The 13,271-nt window shown below is 34.0% G+C and overlaps 1 protein-coding gene across 24 annotated transcripts in view; it reads left to right on the top strand.

Moving 5' to 3' along the window:
* The first annotated feature begins 4,655 nt into the window (after positions 1 to 4,655).
* The window catches only part of LOC123548596 (hydrocephalus-inducing protein homolog), a 131,100-nt gene continuing 122,484 nt past the window's right edge, over positions 4,656 to 13,271 (top strand). For 23 of the 24 annotated variants that reach the window (XM_053546138.1, XM_053546121.1, XM_053546132.1 and 20 more), the window contains exons 1-3: positions 4,683 to 4,781; positions 8,702 to 8,772; positions 12,930 to 13,080. In XM_053546138.1, coding sequence (XP_053402113.1) covers positions 8,723 to 8,772; positions 12,930 to 13,080 — 201 coding nt within the window. In that variant the 5' untranslated portion in view covers positions 4,683 to 4,781; positions 8,702 to 8,722. Of the gene's footprint in view, positions 4,782 to 8,701; positions 8,773 to 12,929; positions 13,081 to 13,271 lie in introns of all 24 variants that reach the window. The other variant, XM_053546124.1, reaches the window with a different exon arrangement.

Below are 13,271 nucleotides of genomic sequence, written 5' to 3'. Positions count from 1 at the left end.
CTTTCCAGGACGCTTTTATTTGTTTCAGGACGTATTAAAACTGTGTGCAACCTGTTCGTGTTGTGAGTTTTTTTGTTTCTTTGTTTTTTGTTTTTTTTTTCATCTTTGAAGACAAATCGTCAAGAGCAATACAATGCAAACAGTTTTGCTAAATTTTCTTCCAAACATTCTTTTTGACTAACAAATGCTTATTTAACTAAGTCTAACCCTACAACCTGTTTACAGGTCCTGATTTCCAACTTATGTCCATTTGAAATAAAATCTATAAAAAGATCCTTTGGAAGCAGAGAATGCAACCAAGAAGAATAATAGCAGACTCGGTTTGATCGAGTCTGTTCATGAGAGGTACCTCTCACGCCACCTAGCACTGGCTTAAGCGGAACTCTATTACACATATGTTGAATGGACTCCATGATCCCAAAGGACCAGAAAATATAACAACACTGAATCCAAGTACGGGGAGACTTTTTACAGCCGCCACACGGCACTTAAAGATTGCTGTTGTGATAGTTAATAAAATCTATAAAAAGATCCTTTGGAAGCAAAGAATGCAACCAAGAAGAATAATAGCAGACTTGGTTTGATTGAGTCTGTTCATGGCATAGTTATATAAATACATGTATAATATGAGTGGTTATTTAGATAACATCTTGCTTTGATGTTGACATATTATTCATTCCGAAGCAAATAAGAACGACGGTCTTCTTAAAGGACAAGAAAAGCCTGACAATAAGTTAATTTTATCCGAAAGTCATCCTCAAGCCTTTCACAACGCTGAAGGAAATTTTAAAATCGGACAACTATTGAAAAAGATATGACAGTTTGAAATTTAAGAAAATTCTGATCACGGAGGCAGCCATTTTGTGTGTTTATGACGTCATTTACACACTGTTGAATTCTTTATTTAGCAAATAACCTTTTATATAGATTAATTTTATATATGTTTCTTGAGTATAAGATGTAAAACATGGTAATTTCTTTCATTATAGCTGGAAAAATAGATAAATTATTTTACAGAAATAAGTAAATACAGTTCAAGTATGTGTCTAAAAAATTAATAAATTCGCCATTTTGTTTCTGTTGCCATGGAAACAAAATGGTCGCCATTTTGATCAAATATTTAAATGCTCAAAACTTTCTCATTTTTAAGTCGATTTTGAAAATTCTTTCACTTTTTTAAATGATTCAAGGAATCCAAGCAGATATAATTAATATCAAAACAACATTGCCTTTCCCTTTAATCAAGCACCTATATTGACATTTTTAACAGAACACTACTTAGCCATTCTGCTTCGAAATGATACTAGTAATAGGCTAAAGCCGTGTTTGGCATAGAAATGAATTACTGCACACTTCTCTATCATTGCATGACTGTACACACTAGCTGATACATTGTCATTATTACAGTTCTTGTATATGTTAGAGGCCACCAAAAATTCCCCCACATATCCATATTAAAACATTCCGACGAGTACTGACTTCACAATTCTGATTCATTATGCAGAGAACTGTAATACTGATTATCACTGTTTTAAGATGAACTTGGCAATACAAATTAAAAGTGGGTATAAACGATGCATAATAAATAATAATTTCACGACCTTCCAGCTGTTTAAAGCGAAACAAACAGCCAGAATCAATGTTTTACATCAAATGTTCATCTGTCGTAAAGGGCATCATGTATTTTGACTTCAGCATTTAAAAAACTCCTCTGCGGTAAAATTTATCATACGTGTCAATACCCGAGTCTCTTTGGAGGGCCAGACCGTCGGTATAGAAGCACAGTCCCAGTAAACAAAAGACATCATTTTTTGTTTTTAAGACGTCTTTCTGAGACGTCTTTATGACATATTTTTTGTTGTTTCTAGAAAGGTGCGTTCACGTCTTTTTGAAGACGTATTACGTCTTTTTACTTCTTTTTGGTTGTTTTAGAAAGATGCGATCACGTCTTTAAGAGACGTCTTTATGCAGATTTTAAAAAGTTAATGATGTTATACATCTTTTGGCAAGTTTAGCCATTAATTTTGCGCTTGCCACGGATTGACCGTGGCGCCCGGCTCACATACACAGGTATCGACAACGCAGAACAAGGGAACCAATAATGCATATGTGTAACACGAAAACTTATGCATAAATGGCTCCCCTGTTCTGCGTTGTCAATAATTGTGCATGCGAGCCGGGTGCCACGGAAAATTCCAACGGAAATATGATAAGGCCAGCGCAAAATCTTTATCTGTATCTGTATATGGTAGGTGTAGGACCAGTTGCAGTATTTGACACTGGGGCAGCCGCTAGTAATATTGGACTTGAAGCCCTGTACTGTCTTTGCACACACTATATGGTCTTCCAGGTTGTTCTAATCCTGCGGCGTCTTAAAATCAAGACATATAATTGATGTATCACTTCACTGAGACATTGTTCATGGGCTCCATATCGGTCCGACGTGGGCAAATACTAACAAAATGGGACCCAGATGGGACTATTCTGGGAAACGTGTTCTCTTTTGAGAACAAAGAAAACGTCGAAACATTCGAAGAAAACATAAAATAACGAATTTCTATGCTAGTGACGCCACTTATAAACTTAAAATGAATGCATTGGTATATCACATCGCTGAGTTCTTGTATATGGGTCCAATGTGGACAAATTCTTACAATATGGGACCCAGATGGGGCTCTTCTTGGAAACATGTTTCTTCTGAGACCAAAGAAAATGTACAAATATTTGAAGAAAGCTTAAAAAATGAATTTCTATACTGGTGACACCACTTATAAACTTAAAATGAATACGTTTGTAATTCACATCGCTTAGACATTGTATATGGGTCCCATATGGGTCCAGTGTGGGCAGATACTTACAACATTGGTCCCGTATGGTACATTTGCCCAGATATAGCCCATATAGGCTTGCGTGCTGGGATGGAGGTAATGCTGGCACCAGACCCTCAGCCACTTAGAATAAGAAGATCAACCGGTTTGACTCTAGGCGCTGCTGTAGTGTCGGAAGTTCCAGTGTACTCAGCATCCTTGTTACACAGCAAAACAACGGCTAAAGATGAAAATAACGAAGAAATTTGCTGTTATTATATATATGGATGAAAAGATTTTAAAGGACTGATTCGATTTACACCAATAGCATGTGTGTTTGTGTCGGATAAAATTACATAAAGTTGTCCGGAACAAGGTCACTGTATGTAACAATAAGGAGAAATTTTGAATCTTGAGTACATGTATATTTAGGCCTGGTAGTATATTAGGGTATTTTAAAATGCCACCAGAAACTAAGGAAACATGTTGATGTTCGTTAATTATGTCTTTGTGATGGTAATATGCAGATAATTTCTGTCCTGTCAAAGGTAGATTACTATCTAAACAGACTAGAAATAATGACTGTACACAGTTCTGGGTAGAGCAAATGAATTAAGAATTGTACAATTAAAAACTTAAGATAAAAGTAAGGTTACGTAAGAAGATGGTTAACATTTTTAAAGACATACATTTTTGTTTAAGTACAGATAGTTAAATAGGAAAGATCGTGTTTGTATACAAATCCGTTGTATTTTCTATTTTTAGAACTGATAAGACAGCAATCGGGTGGACAGGCGCCGAACGTCCATGTTTTTTGTTGTTGTTTCTTTTTTGTTAACAGTGATGTTTTTCTAACAGTCTAAACTTTCTTAAAACGCAAAGATATCAATAACTTCCAAAATGACTGCTTGCCATTATCAAAGATGATTAACTTTTTTATCAAGGGAAAAGATATAAAACAAGCAATTTATTGATTTACTTTTAAATATTATTTTGAAGTAAAATGGATTTATTATGAACGCTTAACTCACAGTGTTTTTCTAAAAGTTTTGAACATCATTACGCTGCTCTTAAAATTATATGTCATTTCAAACGGTTATAGGAGAGATCGTGTTTGTATACAACTCCGTTGTATTTTCTATCTTTAGAACTGATAAGACAAAGATCGGGTGGGCAGACGCCGAGCGTCCATGTTTTTTTTTTTTGTTTTTTTTTGTAAACAGTGATGTTTTTCTAACGGCTTAAACTTTCTTAAATCACAAATGATATTAATAAATTTTTGATCAATGGAAAGGACATAAAACAAGTAATCTATTGATTACTTTTAAGTATTATTTTGAAATAAAATGGGTTAAATGCTAACAGGTCTGTTGTTACCTACATCAAGAGTACTATTCTTTTTATACAAATGTTAGACCCTGGCAAATTTCATTTCATCAGGAACAGAATTTTCAACAATTGACATATTGATAATAAAAGTAACAGGTAACTTTACAATATAAACTATATAAAAATATTTGTTTTGCCAACCACCAGATAAACAGGTGTTAATGCGTGACGTTACGGCGATCTATCCTATTCATTTAGAAAAGATATTTGAATACGAAAATATGAAAATTGTCGGTGTTTCAAAACTTTTTGAATTTTGAAAATCCGTTAATGAGCGAAAAAGTTATTAAGAATTAAAAATTCCGATCCAATACACAAACATTTGTTTTGCCCACACCACCAGATAAACAGTTGCTGTAATTTAAACACTTTAGCGGTGTACAGCCTAAATGTATTAGTGATGTACAGCCTGAATGCGATATTTGTCGTTTCAGCCAATCATAACTAGTTTTACATAACGTTTAGCGGAGGGATTGTTATGGTTACAACAGCGCCAATATGGCGACTAAAAACACAGCGGCGTAGTGGATGTTATTTTAATTAGAGATATTATATATTTTCCAGGCTGAATCAAGAGCATAAAAGGTAAATTTGAAACTTACTGCATCAATTGTCATTTTTCATTACTCATTTTACAGTATCACAATTACATTTACATAGATTTTCAGAATATCAGAAACAGCAGTTTTTTTCGAGGCCCATAGCCAAGGCATTATCGGTCTATAATCGGGTCGAAGAACATATACTTTAATTGGTATTCCACATAGTGAGAAAGCTTGTGAAAGGCGGTGAAAGAATGTCATTACTGTCGCATACATTATCGTTATTCAAGCCACAGGTGAAATTAACGTCAAATACACTGCGAGGCCATTCCCAGAAGTTCCTGTTACCATTTACCAGAACACTGACATACCAGTTCTCCTTCTTTCCCAATGGAATATGTCTCTGGAACACTCTACCACAGGCAGTTGTCGACAGCCCCTCCCTAGACATCTTCAGGTCCAGGTTGCAGGCAGTCCAGCTCCGATAGATGACCGTAGCATTTTTAACAGCACTGTAATATAGATGTTTTTAACTAGCACAGGACGTTCTTGTTCCACCCATGTATATAACACGGTACGACAATATGCCAGAGAGCAGTTATGTACCTAACTGGAAGAAGAAGAAGAAGAACCCCATGCGGGAACGTAGACGTTTTGCGCTTCAAAATCAAGAATAGAAAGAGTATAGTGATAAAAGATTTAGAGTGGAAGAAACTAAAAATAAATTCAGTGATTTAAAAAGGTTAAAACTTGAATTTGCAGGATAACTAGGGCAAGACATGTTCTAGGCTGCAAACTGCAGCACTGAACTGCTCTAGGGTAGGGAGGTGGGAGACACTGGGGGAAAATGGTTCCAGTGGTGTAACACTGTTCTCAGAAAATAAGGTTGCAGTAATTAACCCATAACTTAGGGAATGGCCATAGCAGACACAACGGGTCATTCGGGTCAGGTAATCTACGATTGGGATAGCAACCAGATCATGACGAATCTTAATATGAAATTAGGTACTACCTAAAAAGCAGAGCTCCCATGAAAAATCACCAGTGCCCGTTAAAAATTAAAGGAGTGGTGCTGGAATTATCTGGAATTATGGATTCGTTTAGGAAGCTTATGTTCTTTAGATCTATCAAAATTATTAATGACAATTCATGATTTCTGAATGCATGTTTTAGACTGCATCAAGATTAATTCTCGACATGTGAAAACTCCACAAATATTTTGTATATAATCAAAACTGCACCAAGATAAAGAAAAAACGTATTTGAATAATTTCTGTTATTCTTATTATAACGTACTGCATCAACAATTTTACATAACTTATTATCATACTGGAAACCAGTCACAAAATGATAACTGCTTCAAATTGAAAAGCTTGAACTTTGAAAATTTCAAACCTAACAGAATCTCATTAGGCCAATAGCCAAAGGAATTCTGTGTCTTTGCGTGTGAATGTTAGGCAATGAGGACTTAATGTAAAACGTTAATGTTCCAATTCCAAAGATAATAGAAATTAGAATTTACGTAATCCTGGAAATGACTATTGTAATTCTTTTAAATGTCATTATTGTCAAATATTGGTTCTTTTTGGAAGGAAGAATGTGTCCCACTTTCAGTCAAAAATACTGCTATAACTGACGCCTGGTATGAGAAAATTACAATCATTTACATGACTGTACAAAGCTTGTTTTAAACCCAAAAGTGGTTAATCTTTTAGCACTATAGAAAAGGGATGGTAGTAAGAACCTTTTTGATGTTTGTTGATAATTCATCGCCAATTTTTTTTTTTTTAAGAGCATTATTTGCTTTTCACAGTTTAATGCCTGTATATTTTGATCCTAAAGCTTTTCTTTTTTTTTTTAAGTTATGTCTACTGACTACTACACAGGCACTTAAGTGGAACCTGACATCAAAACTAAACACATGTTGAATTTCACATGAATGACTTTAGTTATTCAATTTTTTCAAAACTCAAAAAAGTGAAATGAAAAAAAAATCAAAATTAAAAAAAAAAATCTGGTCCAGGTGAGATTCGAACTCACGACCTCTGGATTACAACGCGAATTCGCTAACCATTACACCATCGTGGAGTTATGACGTCATATGACAAACATAAGTATATATAATACAGTTCAGTAATGGCAGCGTGACGAAACTCGTTTCAAAATGAAAATATTGTGTTTTATTTCTTTTTTTCTTCGCAGAAAATGTATTTTGCACTTATTTCTTATTGTCAAACGCTCATTTGCATTTTTATTCAATATTCAATGCAGTAAGCGAGACGCTTTTGTCAACCGTAAACAGTAAGCGTCTACTGACGTGTTTACTGATTAATTACTATGTGCATAGTGTACTTGAAAAAATCCGAGCAACACCGATTCCAAAAAGTACCACGGATTTTCAACTTGATAGTATACACAGTTAGATCTCTCTGTTCATTTTCTTTTTCATACTTCTAACCGTAATGCGACGCTGTCGGCGCCGCTTTGCGGCGCCGGAAGCTCTGCTATAAAAGTATGATAACCTAGAGTCTATATGCCTTAAATCCAGTTGACGAAGGTTTAGGGAGTGTAGCATATCTGTAACACTGGAAGTACGGCCATAGTCGGTCTTCATCCAATGGGTGGCTCGCCTTTGGACGCTTTCAATTTGGTCAATTTGAATTCGGGTGTGGGGTGACCATACCTCGGAGGCATATTCGAGCTGGGGTTGGACTAGAGTCTGGTAAGCAGTGGTCTTAATGGGTTAGGATTTGGCCTTAATGTTTCTTCGTAATTAATTATACTGTCTAGGATACAGTACTGTATGGGTCCATGAGCCTGCAGTGATAGTAGGTGTATAGGCCACTTGAAACAGCCTTGCTGTTGGGTTAACCCTTTAGCAACATGGTAAGTATGTTCGCCTATGGATCATGAGGTCAAGGGTTCAAGCCCCGGTAGGGACCTTGGTAATTTCTCTCCCAGGGTTCACTTTAAGGAATTGCCTGTCCAGTAACTGGACCTCTAGACCCGTACTGTTATGTACTGTGTTGCAAATGTATATAATTGCTGGGGAAAGATATAATTTGTTGTCATATAGTTGCTTCTATTATGTATTTTTAAAAAAAAAATGTTTTGTAAACAGCTCTCACTCAGGTTGGAGACATTCAATAAGAAATTTTATGATGATTTGGTGATTTCCGTAACTTCCTGTTAATTTCGCAGTTAAATAAATTCAACATAGTAATTTTTATGAATTTGACTCAAGTCTATGTCTAAGATACTTAAGGAAAGCATAAGTTTATTATTTTGATCCTTGAGTCACAAGAAAAGCACAAAATTGATAAAGATTTTATTACTATGCACAATGGCTAATTACTATTAATAATTATTTTAATTTGCAATTGTGTTTTTTTGTGATTCAAGGATTATCAAATCCTTCTGTTTCCGGTCACTTGCACAATTTTCCCCTCCTAACAGGCCCTGCAACCATTCCCCTCCAAAAAAACAAAAAAAATGCTGGCCTTAATGTTGGATTGATCGTTTAAAGTTTAGTGATATGGAGGGTTCAGGAGATGTGGGATTCAAACCCAGGCAGGTCTTGGACCTCAGGGTTTTCTCCGTCGGATTTACTTTAATGCTAATGGCCATGTTTGCACTCTTAGACAACCTGAAAATACTGTCATTTGAGTTTTTCTTCAAATTTTATCTTATTAATTTTGCATAAAAATTGAACCAAATATCTAAAATGTGAACCTCTCCCAGTAAATAAACTTTAATCTGAGAAGAGCTCTTTAGTATGGACAGGTTTTATCTCAAGCAAAATATTGCTTGCTTCCATTTACATGTTTGTAAGTTTTGCAAGTTTTAATCCACTGCTATGTCTATAAAGTGCTGAATATGTGCTAAATGTAAAAGCATTTTATTATTGTTTATTGTTAGGATGGTATGTTCCTATAATGTTGATTGAAGTTTATTGTTTTTCAGAAATCAACGGCATTGTTAAAAATGTCAGCAAGCAGACGCCGCTTGCATAAATCAAGTAGCAGAATGTCAGCGTACGTTCATAATCATGCATGCGCTTTTTGCTTCAAAAAGTCTTTTTTTATTTTTACTTTGTAACTGCATCTAAACTCCTGCTCCTGTATTGGTTTGAAAACTCTTACTTAATTTAGCTGATAATTAAAATTTTACTTACTCTCCAGAATGTATAAATTACTTTCAGTATATTGTACCATGTGTACACTTAATTTGTATAATTTCACAATTAGAATAAAGCGAAGCTTTGATTGTTTAAATATACAGGAGCAGTATACAGAGGATGATGCCAGTTCATCTTTTGTTTTAACCTACTTCTTTATTTATCTACAGTTTACTTTGTAACTTATTCTCATACTTTGCAGTATTTAAAAACATCCAGCTTTATACAATAACATTACTGTATATCATGAAAGATTAATGAAAGCATGGGTTAGATTGCTAGCTTTACATTTCCTGGTGTAAGTAGGTATCAGACGGCATGAAAACTTATTCTGGTAGCAGATGGAGGCAATATATAATAGAGAGCAAAATTTCCCAGTGCTTTTAGCATAAATATTAACATCAGGCTTTCCATAAATACATGTATCAACACTACAAAAAAACCCCACTAAATTAGACCTCAGTGATCAGATATCTAGATTTGTAGACTTTATATTGCATCAATTTCAGTTAAAAGTAAAAATAGTGCATATCAAAGTTTTGAATAAATTTGCATGTTTTCGTGACTCAGAAATTTCTGACAATATTGTACGTGTAAGCAAGATCTATATTATGATTCTGTCCCCATTTAATAATTGTCATACAATCCACTTTCACTATTATTACTTTCAATAAAATTTATAATGGTCTACATACATTTTCAGATTATTTTTTTTTTTACTGCATGTAATTTCATTTTGAAACAATATCCAGTTCTTAATTTTCTGATTTGATTGATTCATCCATGTTTCATGATTTTTATATTGTTTTATTCATCTTTGCATACTTTTTAATTTATCAAGAATTGTTCTTAGTTTTCACATACATTTTATTTGACATTAGTTTTTAATGTTCACATACATTTTATTCATCAGATTCTATGGTTTCTTAATTTTTTGCATAAATTATATCCATCCATGGTTCTTAATTTTCATGTTAATCTTTGAATTATTTCATTCATCCATGGTTCTTAATTTTCATATTACTTTTAATTCTTTGATTCAGCCATGGTTCATCATTTTCATATTTATTTTAACTATTTCATTCATCCATTTTCATATTAATTTCAGTTATTTTATTCATCTATTCATAGTACTTAATTTTCATATTAATTTTAATTATTTAATTCAGCCATGGTTCATCATTTTCATATTTATTTTAACTTTTTCATTCATCCTCCATGGTTCGGTCTTAATTTTCATTATGCATTTTAATTTATTTCCTTCAGCCATGGTTCTTCATTTCATATTCATTCATTCATTCATTTGTTCCTTCATTCATTCATTCATTCATTCAGAGTTCTTAATTTTTGCTTACATGTCCACCCTTGGTTTGTTACAGACACTGGTAACTATATTTAAAACAATGTGCAACACCATGCCTTGAACAAACTTTTGTATAGTTATTGTAGTTTTAAAAAACCTCTTAGAATCGTAGAATGTTGAAAATAGTAAAACAGCATGTTTTTAGACTGTTTCTAAACAGGTTATTTCTAGAAGTGTGAAAATGTGAATTGTTGCCAAGCTCCAGATACTGTGATAATAAAAGGTTATAGTTTTATCTTTATATACACATAGAATTTAAGACAGCCCTCTCCCCATCAATGTACCAGCATGCATGACAATGCTTTCTGAATATGGTGGCTGATTTATGCAAGTTTAGAGCAGTTCTGTCACACGTCATTGACAGAATGGTTTCTTTCAGTTTTTTTTTTTTCATTTTGTCATGGTCTTGTTCTTTTACTCTTGCTACAATAGCATTATGAATGACAAGAGAACACTTTTAGAGTGCCAATATTGGCATGAGCATAAATATTATTCTGTTGTACTACATTTCTTGCTCTGTCTCTGTGGTGGAGTGACCTGATGTAACTTGCAGATATCAGTCTCTATAGTTGTTACATAAACAGCTAGATTATCATTGCTATGTAGCTGCTTAAATTCCTTGTATAAGTACATTTTGTATAAATGAATAACTTTTCATGAAAAAAAAATAATATTGAATCTTGCTGGAAGTGAAACTGGTGCTATATGCAATTAAAATGTATTGCTTGGAATTAAATAAAAATGGCCATGAATACATCAGTGCATTGTAACAATATTGAAATATATCAAAATGCAGTATTTGAACAGAGGTTTCTGCTTATATAGGAGAGGTTTTTGTTAATCAAGTCTTTATACAGAGGACCTTCCTCCTCACAGTTATCATTAGGCTGTAATAGAATAATTGCTTGATTTATAATCATCCAAGCTGCCCCCCAATTTTTCATGCCACCCCAACCCTTTATTTTCTGGAGAAAAAGGGGTTTGGTCTTTTTAAAAAAAAAGAAAATTAAGATAATAGCTATATTTCAGTGTTTGTTGTCTTGTTATTTCTACACTTAATTGACAAATCTGCTGTTTTTAATTTTTAAGTTTATCATTTTTTTGAGAAGGCAAACGGTATAATGCAGCATATTCCTGAGCATGGTGTAATAGCCCTTTATTTAAGTTGCATGGAAAAAAAAGGTATTTGTAATACAGTCAAACTTGTGCTAGCGACCACCTGCATAAATAGCGACCACCTGTCGACAACAAAAGGTCTTTGGTCCCCCCCCCCCCCCGCCCATAGAAAAATGCCCATAAAAGGGCCGTGAATAGCGACCACCTGGTGACCGCGACCAGCCTTATTGATTCCCAAGAGACATATTTGCCCCCCAGTAACGACAAAGCTGGACCGTTCCGGGATGAAAATATTTGAAATCCGCCAAATTTTCACGACTTTTGCATTATAGCAAACACAATAATTACTGCTTGACTGAAAATTTGCAAGTTTGCACCTGCAGAATTAATACACAGAACATAAAGAAAGCAAGAAGCTTTTTATCAGCATGATAATGGCTAACTGAGAAGTGACCCTTCCCCCTGTATAAAGACCACCTGTTCCGAAGAGTGGTCTTTGTTCACAGGTTTGACTGTATTACCTGTTTTGTATAAGGTGTTGTTGTTTCTGTGATAAAAATGGTTACTGTTGTATTTTAACACTTTTTAGTTTTATACATGTTAAATTGTAAAACCATGTCTTTTCTCAAAAAGTAAGGGTCTTTACTAGAAACTAACAACAATTACTACTAGTAAGCTTTTTTAACTTTCCTTGTAAATGTAAAATAGTCATTTTTTTTAGAGAGACAATAAAAATCCCCTTGATCAAAATCCCCTCCACTGAAAAATGACAGGGTGTTACAAAATCCCCTTCATACTTTTGCAGGGGGTATTATAATCCCCTCTGTGATTTTTACTTCTTTCCTCAAGTTCAAATACAACTATATGCAACTTAAAAGTCTACTGCATAAAGCACGTAAATACAATGCCTTTAGCAAACATAAAATAATTTGGAGCACTGATATCTATATATCTATAATGTTAATCACAGAGGGGATTATGATACCTCCTGCAAATGTGCGAAGGGGATTTTGTAACACCCAGTCATTTTTCAGTGGAGGGGATTTTGATCAAGGGGATTTTGATATACACTCACCATGTACTGTTAGCTTTCTTGAAAAAATTATCTTTTTATATTTAATTTTTTAAGAAGGTGATTTTATGTTATGTAAATGTTACTGTTTTACATGTTCTGTTGAATAGTGTGTATAAGCTGTTATTAAAAAACAAAAAAACATTTAAGATCATATTGTGTAGGAAAACATGTCAAGTCTGTGTAAGAATTTGTGCATCCGCAAGATATACCCCTGAATAAATGTTCTGAATTCTGCAAAAGGGGGCATTTAATTAGTTTTACTTATTCTTGACATGACTAAAAAAAGTTTTTTTGTTATGGCAGAAAAGGGGTTGGTATGTCAATGAGGGGGAATATAATATTATATGTGTCTGAAAAATCAAAACTCAGTTTACTTTTTAATGGGTGCAGTTGCTTCTAACTTAAAGTTACGATTAGTCTATAAACTGTCTTCTGATTTGTTTCTCTTTAATTTTTGTAGTAGCAGTATGCCATTGGGTCCATTTGGTGAGGTTGTTGGTACAACCGGAACTTTGGAGGCCCTTGGAATTGATGGCAATGCATACAAGAGCAAGGTCATTGCTCCACGGAATCCGAAATTACTAAAACAAGGAGAAGATGAAGGATTCAAGGTTTGTTTTATGATACAGTCGTCTTCCAAAATTTCCAAGAAGAAATTGTTTTTTGAATTATATGGAAAAAAAATGAGAGAGAGGAAATTACTCAAGATAAATTAAAACTTGCATTTCTTTTCCCGTGAAATTTCCTTTACCATTTTAGGATTAATCTAATTTACACAAAGGAAGAATCATTTACACATGAC

This window comes from Mercenaria mercenaria, chromosome 6 (genome assembly GCF_021730395.1).
Source record: "Mercenaria mercenaria strain notata chromosome 6, MADL_Memer_1, whole genome shotgun sequence".
NCBI classification, from domain to species: Eukaryota; Metazoa; Mollusca; class Bivalvia; order Venerida; family Veneridae; genus Mercenaria; species Mercenaria mercenaria.
The sequence above is the reverse complement of the archived record's forward strand: the minus strand, read 5'-3'. Positions and strand labels throughout refer to the sequence as shown.